Consider the following 23,839-nt stretch of genomic DNA (forward strand, 5'->3'; position numbering starts at 1 on the left):
CCTGGCTGTGGTCTCTTCCTCTAGTGCGAGTTTGGGGAAGAAGTCATCACAGATGATCGACTGTATGTGTAGAAAAGGCTTGGCAGGTCACGTCTTTCCATCTATGAAGTGAAAATGGAAATATGTTCACTTGATTTGGAATGTCTCCATGAAGGAATGTCAAGTCAGTACGGAAGCATGCGAAGCCTCCCGTCCACTCCGATTGATTGATTGATTGATTCAGAGATGACGTTTGTCAATAACTGTTTACCAGGACAATTGACTTCCTTAAATGCTTTCCAATCATTGATTCCATTAGCGAGGTGTCATCTTTTACAGGGCGTTATGTCCTCTACAAGACTTTGTCACTGGAACTGCTGACTTTGCACTCCTCCAAGAGATCACAAGTTGACAGAATTGCCATGATGTGCCTGTCATTTGTGTGTAGATGTTTGTGTGCGTGGATGGGGGAAGGCCAACGTTGTTTTGTCTTTGGTGTCAGAAGCTTTTAACTTGATTGAGCCGTGCTTTTATCACATAGTCCTGATAAAATTTCGGCATGCATCTGATTTGTACCCAATTATGTACTTAAATAATGTTGTCTGCGTAGTGTCACAATTGGCTTTGGAAAGTGTGAAAAAGACTCTGCTGTTATTTTGTTTTGATATACCAGTGGAAGTCGCAGGGAGTTAATAATATGCTGAACTGTGATCACTGTCTAACATTAAATAAGCGAGTAGCGTTTAGAGCAGTGGTTCTCAACCTTTTTTGCGCCATAGGCCGGTTTAATGTCAGACAATATTTTCACGGACCGGCGGATAAATACAACAAAATAAAATGATACGACAGGCATGGAAACTGGATGGTATTGTCTGTTAAATGCAGCCTTTTTTTCTTAGAAGTCGTAGGCTACTGGGCTAATTTTAGCGGTGTGTATCACCTGACCTAGACAAGCGTTTTGACATGCGTCAAGAGTAAGTCATAGACGGATGTAATCTGGTAATTTTTCATTTTTCAAAATAAAACAGTTCAGACTCAGATAATAAATAAAACGGAAATTATGTAAATTATTTATTCTTTCTGTGCGGTGCCAAATGACCCACGGATCGGTACCGTTCTGCGGCCCGGGGGTTGGGAACCTCTGCTGTAGAGGATTTGAGGATGAATGCTGTATATTGTTAGTTAAAACAATATGAGTGTGTGCAGCAAGGAGACGCAATGGGAAAAATGGTTCTTGACTAAAAGTCTTGAAACAAACATTAAAAAACAGTTATATGATCTAGCTCACCTTCAAAGAGTGAAATAAATACTGTATTTTCCGGTATATAAGGCACATCGGAGTATAAGGTGCACCCCCAATGAATGGTGTATTTTCAAAGTTTTTCCATGTGTACAGTAAGGCGCATCGGTCTATAAGGCACACCTTCAATTAATGAAAAAGGTTTTCCAAATACAATATATAAATATATAAAACGATTCCAAATATTAGGTACACCACATTATAAGGTTCTACAGTAGAGGATGGGGTTATGCACTACTTCTTCTACAGGGGGAAATTGAGACAGTGGCTGCAGACAGTAGTTGCCAGACCTGTTGTGGCTCAATATTACTTCACACCTGCTAAAGGTGCAGAGTTTTGGGTGCGCCTTATACACCGGAAAATACGGTACTACAGACATGCTAATCGAGACAGATAACATATTCTACTAGAATGTCTGTCATCAGTTTGTTCTCAAAGTTAATTTCGCCAAGTACTTTCTCATTTTCTCAGAAACAAGTACTTTTGCTGTTATACTACATTTTCATTTATTGTTTTAAAAATATGCCTGTTTTTTTATTCTTTGATGGCAAAAGTTATTTCTCAACTTTATTTTTAAAACGCCGCTGCATATGACGTGTTGTACCATAAAGACAAGAAAAAATGAATAGGAAAACAGCAAGCACAATAGCACATTACAAAAGGGAACCCCGGCTTTTTGGACTGAAAATTTACATTTCGAGCAACCAACCTTTCATGATCGACCTTATATTGTCTGTGCACACCCATGCACACATTCACCCAGACACACGTTATAAACAGCCCCGAAAATGAATGAAACAAAAATGTAGAAGCAGATAAAAGGGTTTATGAGTTTGTGAAAAGTAAATCACTGCCTTCCGAATAGAAATCTGACATGTAGGGTCAGCGTGCTTTGTGAACATCACCACCGTAGTGTTTTAAAATGCTTCCATTGGCACTTCAGTTTCACATTCTTTCTCAGTGCCATCAGTGAACCAGAGATGAAACATGAATGAGAAAAATAATCAAAATACTGTACATTGGTGAATTTTCCCATCTGCTTATCCTCACAAGGGTCGCGGGGCGTGATGGAGCCGATCCCGGCTGTCTTAGGGCAGTAGAGAACCTTTGAGGTAGCAGGTTTAATTCTAGCTCCCTGCAATGAGTTTACATGTTCTCCCCGGGCCTGCGTGGGTTTTCTCTGGGTACTCTAGTTTCCACCCACATTTCAAAAACATGCATGGCTGGGTGTTTGAACCCTCTAAATAGTCCCCAGGTATCAGTCTGAGCACGGATGATTGGTCGTTTCTGTGTGCTCTGTCAACTGCCCGAAAACATATGGGTTAGGATTCAGCACCCCTGCGACCTTTTTGAGGATAATGGACAAAAATGGATGGACGGTTGGATGGATATATATATGCATATGTGTGTGCAGTATAATGAGTCATGCGGCCCCTTGTAAGCCTTTTCGGCTTCCCTTTTGTTCACAGGGGGGGTTGTTGACAAGGACCTACGCCACTACCTCAACCTCCGCTTCTCCAAAGGCTCCGTGGACCACGACCACCAGCAAATCATCCGAGACAACCTATACCTGCGCACCGTTCCCTGTGAGTCTTCCTCCTTCTTTTCCGCTCAGCAGCCACACCATCTGTGCAATTGTCTCTTTTATGGACTTTTTATCGCTCACTTAAATAGACCCCCCCTCACCTTCCTCACCTGCCCATTTCTTTTCTTTTTCTCTGTTTGAGTTTCCTTGCTTGCCGCCCTCAGGATGTGTTTTTTTTTGCATATTACACCCAGGCTCTTTCTAGCAGTCTCTCGCCGCCTTCCTTCGCCATCGTCCGGTTGCCGAGCTTTCAGCCTGAGGTTTCCACGGCAACCAGCCTCTTGTCTCTAGGCTTCTGTTGCATTGACGCCCCAACCCCCCTTTTCAGCAAACACACACACACACACACACACACACACACACACACACACACACACACACGAATACATACACGCACACAGACTGCATTGCATTTTTGAATGCACATTGTTTTTTGTGTTTTCCCTCTGCACCTTTTTGGAGGGCGATGTCATTGCTGTCAGAGCGCAGCAGGCTGTGAATCAGCTTCGAGGCTGAAGCAGCTTCCTGGCATGACTCTGCAGACTGCTAAACACGTTATATTCCCATTTAATGTGTCACGTGATCATGCCGTGCATACACAGGAGCTCAGTGGAGCAGAGGCTTTATTGCGGGTGTGCAAATACGCTTAATGCAGAAGTTCTGTGCTGGGTATTTATTGTTTATATTGTTTGCTGCCTTCATGTGAAGTCAACGATATTCTGACATGTAAAGTCATATTTTTCTCCGATGTGGGCGTTGCCTGTTGTCAAAGTGTAATAATCATGTCAAGCAAGAAAAAGCGGGTATGAGTGCCCATTCATCCTGCTCGTAGCTTTGATTTGTATTTTAATTTCACGCGTGTACTGTGCTGTAAAATTTATGCGAAACATTACCATCTGTTTAAAAAGGAAAGCAATTTAAAATGATACAATTTCAGTTCCTGACTCGTTGTAGTTAATTGAACAAAGTGGTATAGCTACACTTGCACATTTTTATGTGATGCAATACAAATGATTGGGCATACATTCTGTCATTTTGAGTTATTCTGGCACTTGTTGGTGAATAAAAATTACATCACAGTGTCCAAGAAAACAGGTAAACTCTGACTGTCATTAGGGGACTCTCCCTCTGCATATCGCGATTAAAGTGTTCAAACACTTAGTATATAAACTAAATTTCTACAGTCCAGCTGGTGTATATAATGTAGAGTCACTGTACATAATAAACACTGTACTACAGTGTTTATTTTATTTTATTTTTATCAAAACTGTGTGCATAGGTGAGGCACACAGTTCTCCTGCCTCATGACAGGGGGCGCTAGTGATTACAGATTTTTCTAACGCCTCCTCGACTGCAGAATAATAGAATTAGTGAGGGCAAACTAAAGTAAACAGTTAGCAAGTAAAGTGCAACCGTCCAGTCATTTTTTCGTGTTGCTTGGCCTCATTTTCAGAATGGAGGATTACATATCTAAAATGAAAGAAATAGAGACTTTTCAAACTGAAGAAAGATAAGGAAGGCTTCTACAAATAAGTTATCGATACCTTTCTTCGGAAGAAGTGGCACATGGACTTCATTTATAAGTAAAGGTAACACGATAATCACGTTTTTTTTATTCTTTTTTTTCTATGCTACAGTTTAGATAAAGAATTCTGACATGACATTTTAAACAAAATACGTTAACTGTTGCCAATCAAATGGTGAATAAGCTACCCTGTAGAGTTCATGTTTGTAAATCATACTGATGACGTCTGTCCGGTTAAAACCTCGTTTGTCTTTCCTGGTTCGCGTATTGTCTGGAGTTCACTTGATAAAAATATCAGCAAGCACGATAGATGGTGAACAAAAAACTACTTTATTCTAATGAGACAGAGAAGGCACTTCTCGTCTCGGTGGGACGAAGACAAAGAGAACGAGCTCCCGCTCTGACAAGTTTTTAAACATACAGAGTGGCGATCTGTTGTCCAATCAGTTGCGGACAAGTCGACCTTTCCCGTCCAATCGGTTACGAACAACTCAGCGTTGGGCGGGTCTCAGATTGAAGTTGGAGCTGTTGCTTTTTCCTTCCAACGGCTATTGAACTAATAAGACTGAAATTAAACGTGCACAATTCATAATATATACTAAGCTAAACATGAAAAAACATATGTTTACTTAATCTAAACATGAAATAACGTAATATGTTTACTAATGTGCATAAACACTCTATCAACGTCAGTGCCTCACCAGCCAGGAACCTCACCGCACGTCACTGATATGGCCGATATTATCAGTAAGACTTTAGTTCGCTGAAGAAGCATCTTGGATAAGAAGCAAAACGTCCGACACCTTCAAAAAATTACAGATGACGGCTGAAGAAACCTTTTCATCGATGGACCACTCCTGTACGACTGAGAGCTTACACAGACATTTTGTTATAATGTTATAATGAGCAATTAATGTCATTCATTATGAGAAGACACTGATCATGATTTTCTGGAAACAGAAAAATATTGACATGAAACATGTTGCAATTATTCCATCACTGAGGAGCTATTTTTATCAAAGCCAACATTCACTACATTGGTGACCCCTGACCTAAACCATTTGGGGACTATCTGGCAGTGCAACACAACCAACTTTTCTCATTGTTTTCTAGTCACTGCCTGCTTACCCGGGAGTACTCCCTAGCCAGTGGTTCACAAACATGAAAATACTGTAGCTGAAGAAAATGCATGAACGGGCCTCTGTCCCCGGCTGCATAATGTGCGTTGTTTGTTGAGCTTATTGCTCAACCTTCACGTGCAAAGGTGCGGCTGCGGCGGTGGCCTGCGGGTCGCTTTGTTGTGTTGCTTGCGAGCGGTTGGTTGTGAAATTCAGGTTTTCTTCCCCGCGTCCGCACTGCTCTGACCGCCGCGCTGTCAGCCTGTGTCTGTCAGCTTGATGAGCAGACGCCATTCTGCATCATAACATGCTGTCACGCTGAAGGACGTGGGAGGAATTGTGTCTGTGTGTGCGGGGGCAGGGGGACAACTGCTGCGAGGCTCGCATTCAGGCATCAGCAGCTTCCTGTTCCATTGTTGGTCTTTAGTGTGTGACCCTTTAAACACACACTCACCGCAACAGATACTGAAAATGGTGATTGTCAAATAAAAATATAAGTACCACAAGTGTTACATGAAGGAATCACTTGTCCTGTACCGTTTAGTTGTTGTATTCATTCCCATTTCAGCTTTATGAACCTTATAAACGCTCTTTAAAGGCACATTCCCAATACACGAGTGCTGTGGGATACAGCGGAGCCTCAAGTTACGTGTGATCCTGTCAGCAAACAATTTGAGTTATGGATATACAGTAGAGAAACAAAAGATTCATTTACATCGTATTTTTGATGTACGGACATTAGGATACTATGCTGATTCTTGAGTCTTGGAAGTCTCGTTAACTCATAACGCATGACTGTTTACTGAAAACTACTTGTATCTCTCTCTATGGTGTAAGTTGGACAGCCGCTGCTTTTGTAGGTTAGTTTTCACTTGGGCATTCTGGATCATCCAGTTACAAATTATACATTTATTTCTGTCTGAAATTAACAGTATTATTGATTGAATTGTGGTGTCTCTTGAACTAAATTTCTCCAATTTTTTTATCTGGTATTTTTTATACTCTTACCATGTCATACACCAAACATTCCATAACAAAACATTTACAGGGCAAAAGATTAAATAGTTGCAGTAGTGCATCATGATGAATTCATTGTGGCTCCTTTTGGTGTGTGCTAAATGCAGACAGCCATGCAGACAAACTCAGAGTTTCACAACTACTCTGAGTCACTCAGCAAGTTGCTGTCGTCTTACTAGGATTTTGCAGAGTGAAAAAAATATATATGCCGGTGATTCTACTTTCATTCCTTTCATAACTTTGCTGCTGTGTAATGTAAATGTCTCCACTGTGAGACTAATAAAGGCAAATCCAATCAAATCCAAACAACTTGTAATTAATTGTCTTTGTCGTGCGTTTTGTTTGACAGATCCTTCACTTCAGAGGAGGTCTTTTTAATAACATAGGGATATTCTCATTTTTTAAAAGAAGATTATTTTCTAATTCATTGGTTTATTTTTGCGCCATTTCAAGGAAAGTTGCCTTTTCCTTTGAAAAAAAAATCGCACAAAGGGTTGGTTATTGGTCTTTTCCCTAATTTGCTGGTCATTTCTTTGGATGGTTTTTGCATTTGTCAGTCAAATAAAGAGCAAAACAAAGATAACAGTCGCCAGTTGTGTGATGTACAGTCTGGTTTCACAGCGTGAGAATAAGTTAAACACAGATATTTTGGCTCATGTGGCAAGCGCTTCTTTACATTATCTTTAGCGCTTTGGCTTTTCTTTGGAGTCATTCTGACAGTTTATGCTTTGTTTAGTTGTTTAACACAAGTTCAGCTTGCCGATATCAGACCTGTGTGCATTCACTAAAACTATATGGCTGCATCTCATTTCTTGCGTTTGCGATTGAGTGAATGTCGAGGTTTCGAATGAAATCAATCTGCAACTTTTTAAATAATTGATTCAATGTTAGGAGCCACGGTTTAATTTAAAATTGCAATTATCCCCTCTTTGCTGACATCTTACCAATGCATGTATGCATCTATTTCAATTTTGACATGATTATACTGACATGAACTGCTAATTATTTAGTTCAAGAGACACCGCACTTCAATCAATAATAATGTTGATAATATTTAAGATAAAAATTTGGAGGGGCGTTTGGAACTTGCCATTCCCATTATTTACAAGGGGTGAAATTATTTCATAAACTTCCATTTTGAGTTAGCGTATCTCCTGGTGTATAAGGCCCACTGGAGTATAAGACGCTCCCCCAATGAATGGTGCATTTTCAAACATTTTCCATATATATATGGCCAGTGTCTGAAACGCATGACAAAAAGTTAGTGGACACCAGGGCAGACAGCTCTGAAAAGTTGCCTACAGACAACTTGAAACACAATAAGACGACTAATTGCAACAAAAAAAACATTGTTGCAAAGTATAAAGGAATTTTTTAATTAAGGATGAACGAGCTGGTTCTTCGAGCCTGATCTCTGAAGAGAGCCGGTTCCTAACAAGGAGCTGGAAATGGGAGCGACTCCCCCCCCCCTCTTTTCCCCCAGTCTTCGGTTAAAGCCGCACGTGATTGGTCAAGATCCGTGGTAGAGGCGGGACTGAAGAATTACAGACAAACGCAGCAGTGAGGAGAACGAGGAGTGATTAGAGAAACAGAAGTACACTGATTTCTGATTCTGATTCTGAAAAGACTTTTTCAAAGAATCATACTAGAATCATATATGACAAAGAACGTGCTGCAGTCCAAGAACGGCTCAAAAAAGCCATTGCTGTTTGTCTAACAACTGACTGCTGGACATCCCGAACTACGACATCCTACATGTCAGTTACATGCCACTTTATTAAAAATTTAAAAGTGGGGACATGTCTGCTGGATTGTTTTGAGTTCAATGAAAGATGTATTTCTGAGAATTTAGCAGAGGGTCTGGGGAGGTACTGCAGGACACATGCACTGTTTTGGAGCCATTTGATTGATGATTGATTATAGAATTATTAATATGAAAAGCAAATTAGTGACAGCAGATCATCAGACCAGAGTAACCACAGGGAAAGTGAAACATAGCATCCACTAACTCTGTGCACATATAAATGAAGCCATATAAATAAAAATATTTGATATAGTCTATTTTTTTACATGAGTAATTCGTTTTTCACATAATTGTACATGATTTTTGGTAGTTAATTAATTTAAGCAACAAAAAAACAAATTTAGGAGCCACTTGGGAGCCAAAATCTTTTTAGTGAGCCTAGCCAAAAGAACCGGCTCTCTGAAAAGAGCCGGAATTCCCATAACTACCACAAATGCTCCCTTGCTTAACTTATGGTAAATATCCCTTGCTGAAGATTTTGCTCCAGTTATCGTTTGTCCGTACACTGTTCGTCATGGTGCACAATGTAATGTTTGCGTTGCCTGCTCCTCTTCCCACGATGCTTTTAATAATAAGAATAATTGGATTGGATTGGATTGGATTTGCCTTTATTAGTCTCGCAGTGGAGAAAGTTACATTTCACAGCAGCAAAGTTATGAAAGAAATGAAAGTAGAAAAGCAAAACACAGGAGCTGCTGGAAAGGCAGTCACTCTCGCAGCGCCGTCTTGAAGTCAAAAGAACAAAAAAAAAACTAAATTTCTCCACTGTGAGACTAATAAAGGCATATCCAATTTTCCATTTTTTTCCAATTAAATAACAAATAACATGACAACACAGAGAGACATTCATTCTTAAGCACTTTCTGTACCCTCTTTGTTACATAAAGCAGTTCCAGATGAAAGAGGAGAGGATCAAAGCGTCTCTTCACCAGTGGATCAGGGACATCATGGTGGAATGTGCACGTCGACTACAAGCTAAATGTTGAAAGCAAACACGCAGCTGTAGCATCCATTGACGAAAAGAGATTGTCTCACATCTCCTGTCCCACATAAATCAGCTTCAATTTCATCCCGCGACAGTTCCATATACGCATCAGCGCTTCTTATTGCGGGCTCCTCAAGCCATGTATCCATCCAGCCGCAGACTGTCCAACAGCACCGACCTTCCACTGAACAAAGCGGGGCTGTGAAGATGCTGCCCATTACAGGCGCAAAAAAGCACAATGGCCCCAGAGCTGTCCAGTGATGACAGTCGAATGGCACCGACATTCCTCTCATTCAACACAGTACTGGCATATCCATGCTGCCGAAAAGGCGCAACCGCTCAGCACAGTCTCCTCCTTGATGAATGTCGTGGTCAAAAATGCTGAAAAACAATCCGCATCCGTTCCACACGACGCACAACAACACAAAGTGACAAAAGAAAACACAAAAACAAGACAAAAACAACAAAACAACAAAAAAAGCAAGGCTCATCAGAGCACTTGCTGATGGCTGCCTACTCGGGCGCCATCTTGGACTCCTTTATTATTATTAATAATAATAATAATAATAATAATAATAATAATGCGGGCGGCCCGGTAGTCGAGTGGTTAGCACACCGGCTTCACAGTGCAGAGGTCGCCGGTTCGCATCCCGGTCCGGCCTCCCTGTGTGGAGTTTGCATGTTCTCCCCGGACCCGCGTGGGTTTTCTCCGGGTCCTCCGGTTTCCTCCCACACTCAAAAAACATGCATGGCAGGCAGATTGACCACTCCAAATTGTCCCAAGGCGTGAGTGTGAGAGTGACTGTTGTATGTCTTTGTGTGCCCTGCGATTGGCTGGCAACCAATTCAGGGTGTCCCCCGCCTTGTGCCCGAAGACAGCTGAGATAGGCTCCAGCAACCCCCGCGACCCTAATGAGGAATAAGCGGTACGGAAAATGAGATGAGATGAGATAATAATAATGCAAATTGACAAATATTTCGAAAGCTGAATAAATTATTCCGATTTTGAAATATTCGTTCAAACGTTTGCTTTAATGAATAAAGCAATCTGAAAAAAATAAAATGTTTTTTTTTCCCTGAAGAAGTTGTCGGCCACCCGGGCAGAGACGTTTTGTACGTCGTACACCTGCCTGATGTAAAAGTTGCCCGCCCCGGGCGTCCGGGCAGACATTATTTTAGACACTGATATGGCGCACCAAATTATAAGGCACTACAGTAGGAACACAGAACTATTTTCCAATGTATAAGGCGCACCGGAGTATAAGGTGCACCTTCAATGAATGAAAAAAAAAACATTTTTCAAATAATATATATATATATATATATATATATATATATACAAAAGTTTTCCAAATATAAGGCACACCACATTATAAGGCGCTACAGTAGGAGCTGGGGTTTCGCTGTCCGGTTAAAACTTCGTTTGTCTTTCCTGGTTCGCGCATTGTCTGGAGTTCACTTGATAAAAATATCAGCAAGTACAATAGATGGTGAACAAAAAACTACTTTATTCTAATGAGACAGAGAAAGCACTTCTCGTCTCGGTGGGACGAAGACATGAGCACAAGAGCACAAAGAACAAAGAGAGAGAGCTCCCGCTCTGACAAGTTTTTAAACATACAGAGTGGCGATCTGTTGTCCAATCAGTTGCGAACAAGTCGACCTTTCCCGTCCAATCGGTTACGAGCAACTCAGTGTTGGGCGGGTCTCAGATTGAAGTTGGAGCCGCTGCCTTTTCTTTCCACGGCTATTGTACTAATAAGACTGATAGTTTTATTTAACTAAATTAGACTGAAATTAAACGTGCACAATTCATAATATATACTAAGCTAAACATGAAAAAAACATATGTTTACTTAATCTAAACATGAAATAACGTAATATGTTTACTAATGTGCATAAACACTCTATCATTCCCTCCTGTTGTACATTTAAACATCAGTTCATACATTTCCAAAAGATTTCATGCATGCACGTCATACTAATTGCACAGGGAACCATTCTAATCTCATCTATCCAACGTCTAATATTATTTAACTTACCATGGAGAAGGCGAAAAACCTCTATCACAATTTTGCTGCTGTGATATATAACCTCTCCATTTTTGAGGGTTTTTAATGAGGAAAACTCCTTCTCGGCTCTCCGTTTTCTTTTTTTGCTTTTGTTCTTTGGAGCAACCACTCTCTGGCCATGGTGTACTATCCCTAGCTACAACACTGGGTCCCCTTCACGCATTTGTTGATACAAAACCTTTGCGTAATTCACCTGGGAATTAGTTATCATATTCATTAGCATTGTTCTTAAGCATGGAATAATACAACCAATGACTAAGAAAATAAGTACAATCACAATTGCGAATGGGATAAACATTCTGAGCAAAGTCTTATACCAAGAGCCCCCAAAGAGCCCGTCAAAGATCCACGGTTGATCAGGCCGGTGATCCTTGGCCATGGCATCTCTGAGATCCCTGACAACAGACAGAGCATCAGTCATGTTTATGGAATTCGCTTCTTCGGGTATGTACGTACAACAAGTATCACCCACCATAGCACAGACGCCCCCTTGTGGCGCGGTCAAAAGGTCCAAAACCATTCTATTTTGCAGCACCATTTGTCTAATTGCTGCAATTTCAGTGTTTTGCATTTCATCTACTTCCAAACTGGCATTTACAAACACTTGAAACCTGTATCGATGAGAAGGTTTCTTCAGCCGTCATCTGTACAAAAGTGAAGGTTTCGGACGTTTCGCCTCCTATCCAAGAGGCTTCGTCAGCGAACTAAAGTCTGACTGGTCGTATCGGCCCCATATATATATCCCTAATGTCCAGACCTGGTGGCGCCGGACACAGCTATGATAGGTCCCTACTCTCAGGTTGGGGGGGGGCGCGGGACCCCCCCCCCTGTGGCCCCACTGATTGTTCCTACATTCCTGACTAACGATTGGCCTATTACACCCACTCCCCCCGGTATCACCTCATCAGCATAACGACCCTCATCAGCATTGCGAAAGTTGCCTAACCTGTTTTGCCTGAGCAGGCTATTGTATGAACGATCCAAATTGAACCTCACACCACCAGACCGGTTTAATGAAGGATTTTGTTGTTTTATAAGAATCGCCTCTTTCACCCCCTTTCAAACCATCTATGTTCTTTCGCTAAGATTTTAACCTCATTGTCGTCAAATGAGTGGTTGCTAGCTTTTAGGTGCAAATGTACTGCCGATTGAGGCCCACTAGTATTATCCCTGCGATGTTGATAAAGTCTTTTTTTGAGAATTTGTTGAGTCTCCCCAATGTACTGCTCTTTACAATTTTCATTCTTACAATGTATGGAATAAACTACATTACTTTGTTTTTCATTTGGTAGCCTATCTTTTGGATGCACTAATTTTTGCCTTAACGTGTTTATCGGTTTGAAATAAGTAGGAATTTTATGTTGCCAAAGGACTCTTTGTAATTTTTCAGAAACTCCTGCAATGTACGGTACTGCTACTCCTCTCCTTTTAGAATCTTGAGAATTATTGGTTTCGTTCGCTATTCTTTCTTTCTGACATTTGTTGAATGACCACTGAGGGTACCCACAGTTAGTGAGTGCTCTCCTGATATGTTTTGACTCCTTTTCTCTACCTTCAGTGCTAGTTGGTATTAGTTTAGCCCTATGCTGGAGGGTTCTGATAACTCCTAGTTTATGTTGTAAAGGGTGGTTAGAGTCAAAAAGTAAGTATTGGTCAGTGTGCGTAGCCTTCCTAAAGACTTCTGTTTTTAGCGCTCTGTCCTCTTTTATAATTACTTTACAATCCAAGAAGGCTAGTTGGTTCTCTTGAATGTCCTCACGAGTAAATTTAATGTTGAAGTCTACAGAGTTGAGATGATCTGTGAAGGATTGAATTTCTTGTTTCTTAATTATGACAAAAGTATCGTCCACATATCTAAACCAGTGTCTAGGTTTTGTCCCTGGGAAGGATGTGAGGGCCTGTTTCTCCATCTCTTCCATGTAAACCTGTAGTCAATTGTTTCAATTCGTAGCATGTTTTTAGCTACTCCAATTTGTGGAAAAAGAGCTAACATTACCTTACTTCCCGTGCTATGGTGTTTGAATTGTTCTGGAACATCAGTTCCCCAGATCGAATCGTGGGGCTTAAACGACACTCTTCTTTTCACATGATGGTGTGCTGGACGGCTGGTAACGATGAAAGTATTGTCAGTCACAGTAACAGGTGCGCACATACCGTAGGCTTTCGGAGGAATAAAAGAATATACTTTCCAACCACATAACCACCAAAGATGTGAAGATACAGGTAAAATGGTGACATTGGTGTTTAACGGTAGCACGTATAAACATCTATTCTCATCTATAAAACCTAGATTTTGACCTGTACCGTACATTGCAACGCATACTGGTAATCGCAATCCGCTCTCGGTCATAACCTGATTTTCAGTTTCCAAAATGGTATCCAAACTTGGAACAATCTCTCCTCTCGAAGCATTGCGAAGAACTGGAAAATGTTGATCAGGTTTATGCGAAGATATTAACATATACGCAGCTCAAGCCATTTTATCTCCAAATACCTTTGAATGCACTCTTTGTTGCGTTACAGAATGTGGCATAAAAGAACAAACAAAGCAATTACTTTTCCTATTTTGTTTAGCAATTAATGTAGCATAACGATACCACGTGTTTGATAACAACGGATTCCAGTCATGTTTTTCTCCTGCAAATGGTTGATATAATGCGTCCATGACATCTGAATTTTGGGCTTTTTTGTCAGGTGTTTCCATCCAGGCTGTCGGTTTGATGTGCGGTTTGCGCTGGAAAGGCGATGTCACGACTGGTGTTGTCAAAGATGACAACATGCATATAGTTACAGGAAAACCAGTGTGATGTTCACGAAAATCAGGACAGAGTCTCAAGTCCATGCATCCCGCAACCTTGTGGGTTACGATAACGAGTTGGATATCTGTCATTGTGCCAGTTCCAGTTCCTAACCAGTTCCCTTGAGTTATCTTTCTGACAATTTGTTTTGCTTCTTGGGCACAGCTATTTTGAACCCATTTTGTTTTGGGCTCAGAATGGACCACAACTGAGTCCAAACCAGTGGTCCAAGTCTTCCCTGACTTGATACGAGCGTACCAAGAACCATGAGGGTAATCACTTCCCGTTTGTCGTGCTTCGTTCCTGAGGATGTTAAGAGGAAATGAGATGATTCCTGCATCTTGTAGTGGCAAGCAGGCTACAGGATGTGCCATGCTAGGGCACTTTTCTGTCATCGTTGGTTGCAATGGTGGAGTTTGGCAGGCTGATGGAATGGGAGGCTTTACGTGCGTCATCTGGATTGCCTCCACTAATTCATACAGCAAGATGATGTGGACCAAACCCATGGCTATTGAGTTCCACCTGCTCCGGATCTGGTTGGTGAACGATTTTGCAGTGGCTTTGATGCACCCAGGTGGACCTCTCGGCGATTTTGATGGCAGTTGGCGTGGTTATCAGCATGGTGAATGGCCCCTCCCACTTTGGCGCCGACCTTGATCAGCGCCTTCGGGGAGCCCAGCAGCCTCTCTGTTCCTGCAAAGGGAACACAGGACTGCGGCAGTATACATGCTGTGGACCTCTTTGTTGTTGTACAACATTTCACACAACCATTTTGCCAACAAAGCGCCTGGATCTGAATTATTCTTTTAGAATAAAATGCAACTGGTCTCAGCTTTTGTCCATGCTTTTGTAACAGGACTGAAGTCATGTATTTGTCTTTGCAGTCAACTGTTTGAACAAAAGGTTTGTCATAGTCAGGTAAAGCTAAGACGCTAGTGTTTGCTATCAAATTTTTTAATTCTGTAAATGCTTTACTGCCCTCTTCGGTCCACTGAATAGAGTCTTTCAGTGCCATTTCGTCTTGGTATATAAGTGTCAATAATGGTTGGGTAACTTGTGCATAATGCGGAATCCAAGTTCTGCAATAATTGCACAGTCCCAAAAACGTCATCATCTGTTTTTTCGTCTTAGGTCGAGGAACCTGCAAAATTGTCTGTTTTCTCTTAGTTGTCAACTCTCTTCCCTTTCTTGACAAAAGATGTCCTAAGAAAACTACTTCTTGTTGACAGAACTGCAATTTATCCAAAGAAGCTTTGTTACCTGTATTCGCTAAATATTGGAACAAAGCTATTGATACAGTCTTGTTCTCATCTTCAGTCGGTGAAGCAATTAAGATGTCGTCAACATACAAAAGAATCTGAGAAGATTCAGGATGTTTAAAATCAGCAATGCACGAAGACATTTCCTGTGAAAAAATTGTAGGACTATCTGTAAACCCTTGTGGTAATCTTGTATATGTATATTTTTTCCCATTAAATGTAAATCCGAACCAATGACGTGAATTTTTGTGTAACGGAATGGAGAAAAAGGCATTGCTCAAATCAATCACTGTAAACCATTTTTTGTCAGGTTTTAAACTGTTCAATAATGTGTGCGGGTCTGGCACACACGGAGCACGTGATTGTATGGATTTATTTACCTGTCGTAAATCATGCACCATTCTCCAAACTCCAGATTCCACTTTTTTAACAGGAAATATCGGTGTATTACATTCACAAGTTGGGTCTTCAATCAAAATACCAGCTTTCACCATATCCCGTATTACAGGGGTGATGCCAATAATAGCGTCCTGTTTTAATGGATATTGTTTAAGTCTTGGTCGATAAGTCGTTTTAGGCAATACTTCAACTGGTTTCGCTGTTTTAAGTAAGCCCACATCAGTTTTTCCCGATGACCAAAGGGTGGCAGGGACGTCTGGAAAGTCCTCCGCCCCTAAAGTGGCCATCAGTCATAATTCTAGTGAATCGACCTTTACTGGGTCCCCCATAGCGTCAACTACGAAGGACTCCAGAAAATTCACTTTTTTGGGTTTATACCCTTCTTCTGTTGGTATTAACGCTATTTGCAATTTTTGTAACAGGTCTCTCCCCAACAAATTTATAGGACACTCTCCACTCAAGACCATAGTGACCTTGTATGGAGTTAGTCCCTCATCTAAAATTTTTATTGGTTTGGAAATCGGTAACAATGTCACTTTCCCATCTGCAGATACCACAGAAATTTGTTGTCGACTCGGAGTGACACCTGGAATGGTGTCTCTTAACACTGATCTGCATGCACCACTATCGCAAAAAAATTTGACATCCTTTTTCCCGATTTTTAGCCAATAATAAGGTTTTTCGTTTTCCGGTAAGGTTAAGGCAAACACATTAGTCAAATCCAAGATTTCAACTGGTTTTATTGATTCCCATTTCTCACTGTTGTGATTGTTGTCATCAGTGTTGAAATGGGGTTCCTCACGTCAATCTGAATGTTTTGTTTTATGTCCTTCACCATATCGCGTATTATATGGTGGAGGTCTGTAAGATTTCCCATGTTTCCTTTTCGGTATAGGTTTCTTTTTGCAGTGGCGAGCAATATGCCCTACACTGCCACAATTGTAGCATCGATCATTGTGCGGCATCCGTCTCTTCATCCGATCCTGGTATAACACGTTCTCCATTATGTTACCCATGGTAGATGCCATCACATGTTCCATCGGCGAATCTGCACCATTTCCCCACTTTTTTCTCACCACTTCTTGGGCGTGTATTGCCCATTCCATGAGATCAAACAACCTTCCAGTCCGGTGTTGGACATAATGTTTGCGAATGAAATCTCCAATTTCCGGCGTCAAATTCTGCAAAAATGTTTGCTTGAATTGGTTGACATATATGGAATTCTCATCAGCAGATTCAGGAATACAGCAGTGGTTTCGAAAAACATTTTCCAAGCGTCCCCGAAAAATGTTAATATCTTCCCCACGTAACTGTCTACAATTCTGAATTAAGCCAAAGTTTGGTGTTTTCTTCCATAATGTTCGGACGTTTTCACAAACCAATCTTCGTTGGGTTGACGCTTCCTCGTACGTCATATTCGTTCCCATCGATGTTTTCCCAGTAAAGTCACCTTTCACCCGATTCCAATGGTGTCCCAAGCATCTCCTGAGAACCTTAAGTGTTTCTTGTCCATTCAACTGATAAGAAGCACATAATTCCTCAAAATTCTCAGTCCAACTTTCTGCATTTTCAACAACATCACCTAGTCCTTTACACGCCTCTGCAACATCACTGTTGACCAATATGGTTTGATCATGTATGCTTGAAGAATTAGGATTTGCTACCTGAATGAGTGGCAAAACGTCACAGTCGCTTCCATTATTCATTTCAATTCCATTCAACTCTTCAAACGGATACAATTGTCCAGAACAATTTGCTTTGCTCCTCGTACGCGAAGAGACACAATCAGCAGCAATCTGATTTTTAATATCAGGTTGCAATCCTCGTATTCCTCCAGTAGGGGTCATAAGCGCTCCATTCTGCTGGTCTGCCCAACAGACATTTGGAGTCATCACCTGGGGGGCCCACCCAGGGGGGCCCACCCGCCCCACAGGGGTTGAACAAATGGCGTCCTCCCCCTTCTTCAGCCCTGCGGAGGAGGGGTAGAAGGAGTGGTAGGAGGGGGGTTGCCGTGGCGCCTGCTCGGGGCAGCCCCCCGCCTCTCCCCCTCGCCTCCCGTGGGGGAGCCCTGGGGATTGAAACAATGGCTGCTTTCCATTTTCCACCAACTTTTCATTGGGACGTGCAACAGACGAAGCCACAGTTTCATCGTCAGAGCCCACTTTGGAAGACATTGCAACTATCGCTTTCTCCTCTTTTTTCATCCGTTTGGCTTCCATTTCTCTCTCTCTGATTTTTGCTTGCGCAATCCAAGCTTCGCAGGCAATTATCTCGGCACGTATCTTTCCAAGAGATTTTTTCATCGCGGATGCTTCCTGAAGTTTCAATCGAAACATGACTTCCGTCAAAGGCTGGAGTTGCAATGCACCAGAGAACGTACTACAGTCCATCCATTTCTTGCAATAAAGTTCGCTACCTGGGAACTTTTTGGACATAAACTCTACGTCCCTATGAATTGGGGTCTTTTTAGAAAAAAAATAGCACCCATTTTCACGATTGCAACAACAAATTCCTTCTTTAACCATCACCAGAAAGGAAGCACACCTCGCGATGTTGATTCAAACCCAAGAACAAAGGGCGTGATTCGCGCCAATCCTCAGCCAGGATGCGCGTTCACGCACACACACAAGGAATGCTCTTACGCACACACGCACACACACACACACCAACGGCTCAAATGACTTCGCCCCCACCCTTTTTTCTCTCCGAGACAAAGAACTTTCTCTGTGCCACGATGCTAGCATAGACAAACCAAGTTAAGAATGTATTTTTGATCTTATTTCTTTCCTCTCGACTCAGTACTATAGCAGCTGCCCTAAAACACTTCCGCTCTTCAGAATAAAAGCGGTCCACCACACAAACTGAATTCCAGCTATCACCACCTTGTGAACAATATTCTTTCGCTGGAAAACTTCCGATTCACAATTCGGCGTGTGGATACTTCGTGCACATTAATATGCACTCCTCCACCGGCATACGTATTCTCATTTGGCCACCTTGCCTAACGAAAATCGCTTCACACCGGTCCGTACGTGAGTCAAGTGGAAGAGACCGTCTCTGGCCAAGAAGAGGTCTCACAATGCATTCAAACAATGGCTGCTAGCTAGCGCGCTACTTACTTAGTGAACTTTTGAATGCTGCCGTGTAGTCCTTCAGCCAGAACGCGAGGAGCCACAACGCCACCAGAAAGTTGTGATTCTTTCCGTCTCTCGCGTGGAGGATTGCGCGAGCAGGCTTCAGTGAAGAACGAAAAAAATCTTCGTTTCTTCCGTAGGTCGCCCCAATCAAAGAGCAGGTTTGACGCGCCTCTCAAAGCGTGTCTCCCGTCAAAAATCATAAAACGGGTCAACCACCAGGAGCTTCTTTAGCTCCCGTCTCGCCTTGACTGGTCACCCAGTGTGGTCCTCACGCAAAGACTGGTTGACTTGGCACGGGTTTCTTGGCACCAATTAATGTCCGGTTAAAACTTCGTTTGTCTTTCCTGGTTCGCGCATTGTCTGGAGTTCACTTGATAAAAATATCAGCAAGTACAATAGATGGTGAACAAAAAACTACTTTATTCTAATGAGACAGAGAAAGCACTTCTCGTCTCGGTGGGACGAAGACATGAGCACAAGAGCACAAAGAACAAAGAGAGAGAGCTCCCGCTCTGACAAGTTTTTAAACATACAGAGTGGCGATCTGTTGTCCAATCAGTTGCGAACAAGTCGACCTTTCCCGTCCAATCGGTTACGAGCAACTCAGTGTTGGGCGGGTCTCAGATTGAAGTTGGAGCCGCTGCCTTTTCCTTCCACGGCTATTGTACTAATAAGACTGATAGTTTTATTTAACTAAATTAGACTGAAATTAAACGTGCACAATTCATAATATATACTAAGCTAAACATGAAAAAACATATGTTTACTTAATCTAAACATGAAATAACGTAATATGTTTACTAATGTGCATAAACACTCTATCATTCGCACTACTTCTTCTATGGAGTCAGTGGCTGCTGACAATAGTTGCGAGACCTCTTGTGGTTCAATATTACTTCACATCGAAGGTGCACCTGTGTATAAGGCGCAGGGTTATCTTTTGAAGAAAAGCAAGGCTTTCGGGTGCGCCTTATAGACCGTAAAATACAGCATGCATTTTTACGCCCCACTATATGTGCACATCATCAATGAAATTGCCAGTATAGGATGGTTTGATTTTTCGATTGAAACAGTGCTAAAGTGTGAGAATCTGGGGGGTTGAGGATGGCCAAAGAAGAAATGGAGCTGCGGGTGCATGAGCGAAGAAGCGACATGGAGGAATATGTAAAGCGTACATATGTGGAGAAGCACGGTGGACGTGGAGGCAATGGGGGAAGATTCAAGGGAGCCTCATCAGTCATTCCCCCTGGAGAACCATCTCCCGTCAGCCCGTGCGTGGGGGAATCAGTAAAAGCTCTATAAATAGCTCCAACAGTGAGCCGCACGTTTCCCTTCCTCAGATAGCCCATAAATACATGCAACTTGTCGCTTTACATCTGGAGGCTCACTGGACACCCAGCAGCCCTCGTTGACAAGGAATCCTCCCCAAGGAGAGGAGGAGGAGGAGATGATGGTGGAGGATATGAAGACGTTGCCTGGCAACGCGGTTTGGGTGCTGAAAGAGGCTGCTTGTGTTGTCAACAGATGATCGTGAGGTGAAGGAAATGACACCGTTTTGCGTCTGATGCTCGCAGGGTATTTTTTTACGCTGGGTTAGTAATGTGCTGGAGAGCTTTTTCAAGGCCATGTTTACAAAATGGCTGCGACAGGTTGCTGCTCCCACATGCTTAGTCGCTCAATGTGTCAAAACGTTGTTTTCATCATATTATTTGGCATGGCTAAAAGCCTAATGGCTAGAATACACATTGTATGAATAAATACTGTATGCGCAAATACATGTATAATGACTCAATAGGGAAATACAGTACACTGGTCGCTTGACTTATGAGTTTAATTCATTCCATGACAAAGCTCTTAGTTTGGACTGAAGGGTTTTGAAAAGTAATTTAGGTGTGAATTCTCTCCCTTTTTCAATTCTGTGATTGGCTCTGGGTTATGAGTCACTACATGGCAGCTGGGCTTTCCAACAGGTCTGGAGAAAGTGCATGCCTTTGCAGTAGAGGTGCATCGGTCGCCAACAGCCGTTCTCTGATGATGCAACTGTGTTATTCATGTCGGGGCACAGTTACTGGATTAGTAATGTTGTTCACAGATTTGTCATTATACCATTCAAAAACTTTAGGGCAGTAATGTCCCAATTGGACACACCTTGCAACACTGTGACACCGCCACCACCAAAACCTCATCTGGTGAAAACAATGACTGATGCATAGCGCTCCCCTTGACATCGCAAATATCATTGGCAGCCATTAATCCTGCTCAACACTAATCAACTTTCATCTCGCTCTGTATGCCCCCCCCCCCGCCCGTCTCATTATGATGGGTGACAGAACCTTCAGCTGCTCTGCCCCCAAACTTTGGAACTCACTTCCTCCCAACATTCGTAACATCGATTCTCTTCCTTCAAGTCCCATCTCAAAACCCACCTATTTAAAATGGCATTTTCTGTGTAGCTCTCTCTTGTTTCTATTTATAATTGTATTTTATTTGCATTGTATTTGTGATTATATTTTGTTTATTATAGTACCTATGCTTGTCTGTGACTGTTAAGTGTCCTTGAGAGCTTTGAAAGGTGCTTAAAATGTAATGTATTATTATTATTATATTATTATTATCAGAGAACAGCACTTAGGCCCGCTGGTCCCTCGTCCAGCATAAATGCTCCCTGGCCCATCCAAAATGATGATGCCTGTGCCTGATGGGTGGTCAGGTACCCTTGCAAACACGTCGACCACATTGATATAAACAGTTTTGAATAGTCTGACGTCACAACTGGACTGGATTGGATTGGATTAGCCTTTATTCGTCTCGCAGTGGAGAAAATTACATTTCACAGCACCAAAGTTGTGAAAGGAAGAGGCAAGGAAAGGAAGAAGTAGGAAAACAAAATGCGGAGCTACTGTAAATGCAGCCGCTCTTGCGGCGCAATCTTGAAGTCAAAACGACCAAAAAATAATAATAATGTGACACCACACAAAAAACACAAACAGTCATTCAATTTTAAGCACTTTCTGCACCTTCGTTGCTGCATGAAGCAGTTCTAGATGAAAGAGGTGAGGATTAAAGCTTCATTTTCACCAGTGGCCCAAGGACGTCATGGTAGAATGTGCACATCTGCTACAAGCTAAATGTTGAAAGCAAACGTGAAGCCGGAGCATCCATTGACAAAAAGAGATTGTCTCACATCTCCTGTACCATGTAATCCACTTCAATTCCAAGCCGCGACTCACAGTTCCATATATGCCAACGCTACTTTCTTGTCATCGTCGGCTCCTGAAGTTATGCATCTGTCCAATAGCACCGAGCTTTCCGCTGAACAAAGCAGGGCTGTGAAAATGCTGCCCATTACAGGCGTGAAAAAAAGCACAATCGCACCAGAGTTGTCCAACAATGACATTCATCATCCGGTTTCTCAAGTCATAGTTCACACTTTGGCGTCAAGAGCGCGGGATGTAGCAAAATGAAGCCAAATTCTTTCTGTGATTTTTCCAGTCTCTTTATCTCTGTTTCAACCTGCTAATTCCTGTTTGAATCATCACAGTGGCATGGTAGGTACAGTTGATAGATTGTTAGGTGTCGTCTTGGTCTTGTGATGCCAAGACGGGAACAGCATGATGAGGATGACTGTTAAACCACCAATTCTAATTGATGAAGGGCATTTATTGGACAATTCAAGGATGAAACACCTGTTTGAATTTCACCATTCAGGACCTTATTATTGAACAGGAACTTGTCCAAACAGAACTGAAACATTTAAAGGACAACCGACGCCGCCGGACAAGTTGTGTACATAATTTGTAAAATCACTTCAAATGACTTCTACTGATTCCACTGCATATAGCTATATTTTACGTTTTAAGACTCGCGCTGAATATTCAGGAAGTCTTGTTTTCGAGTTGACGATGATGCCTGACGTGACGTCACGTCTGGAACGCCCCTTACCGAGAAAGCGACACACAATGCATTTTGGGTACTTTGTTTGGTCTATAAACTTCGTGTTTATCCGTGCTGATGGCGAAATAAGAAGGAAAATACATAAATAACGCGATGGTGAATCGTTGTGTGTTGCACCAAGACTACTATTTGATACTAGTTGACACAAATTCCCAGCAGACAAATCAGCCCATTTCCAACGGAGCTTGGGCGCCATCTAGTGCATTTTCTGGCACGATACATTGGAGTCCTGGCGGCTCGAATTGATGCGGAACGACATCTTTAATCGATTGCAAACATGTATGCTTTCCTCTTCAGAACTATTTGAATCATATTAATAACTGGATGAGTAACAAGAAAGCATCTTCTCCGAATCTGAAGCCATTGTTTTGATTCTAGAGCAAGGCAAGCCGTCCTGGCGTGAAGTAGTTTTGGGACACTTTAACTCATTTTTATTGGTGTTTTTCATTTCACTAAAAATATCAGCCTGCGTGTTTTGGGTATTTTAGATGCTATAAAACGTTTTTCTGATGTCAGTTAGGAAACAAAAAAATGGTGTCGGTTGTCCTTTCACAGTTGGATGTGTGCATCTTCATCTTTCTTCAGTTCACAGAGTTGCTTGTTCTTCAGCCACAAGGGGACACAAGACAGTGTCTTATTGTGCCGGTCCTAAGCCCCGGATGAATACAGAGGGTTGTGTCAGGAAGGGCATCCGACATAAAAGCTTGGCCAAAACAAAAAAAAAGCGAATCAAACCTCTGAAGATGGTGGTCAGATGAAATTCGCCTGTAAAGGTGGGGATGCATTTTTTGCTTGACTTGAAATTACACCCAAAAGCCAATTATCTTTATTTTTTCTGAGGTGTGTGTGTGTGCGTGTGTGGGCGTGTGTGGGCGTGTGTGTGTGTGTGTGTCTGCGTGTGTGTGTG

At 42.1% G+C, this 23,839-nt stretch overlaps 1 protein-coding gene across 8 annotated transcripts in view; it reads left to right on the plus strand.

Annotated features, from left to right (window-relative positions):
- The window catches only part of magi2b (membrane associated guanylate kinase, WW and PDZ domain containing 2b), a 150,614-nt gene that overhangs the window by 29,640 nt on the left and 97,135 nt on the right, over positions 1-23,839 (plus strand). For all 8 annotated transcript variants that reach the window (XM_088996912.1, XM_088996905.1, XM_088996907.1 and 5 more), the window contains one exon: positions 2,749-2,865. In XM_088996912.1, the coding sequence (XP_088853038.1) occupies positions 2,749-2,865 (117 nt within the window). The remainder of the gene's footprint in view (positions 1-2,748; positions 2,866-23,839) is intronic.

This window comes from Hippocampus bargibanti, linkage group LG05, assembly GCF_051943395.1.
Source record: "Hippocampus bargibanti isolate YZ-2025 linkage group LG05, ASM5194339v1, whole genome shotgun sequence".
Taxonomy (NCBI): Eukaryota; Metazoa; Chordata; class Actinopteri; order Syngnathiformes; family Syngnathidae; genus Hippocampus; species Hippocampus bargibanti.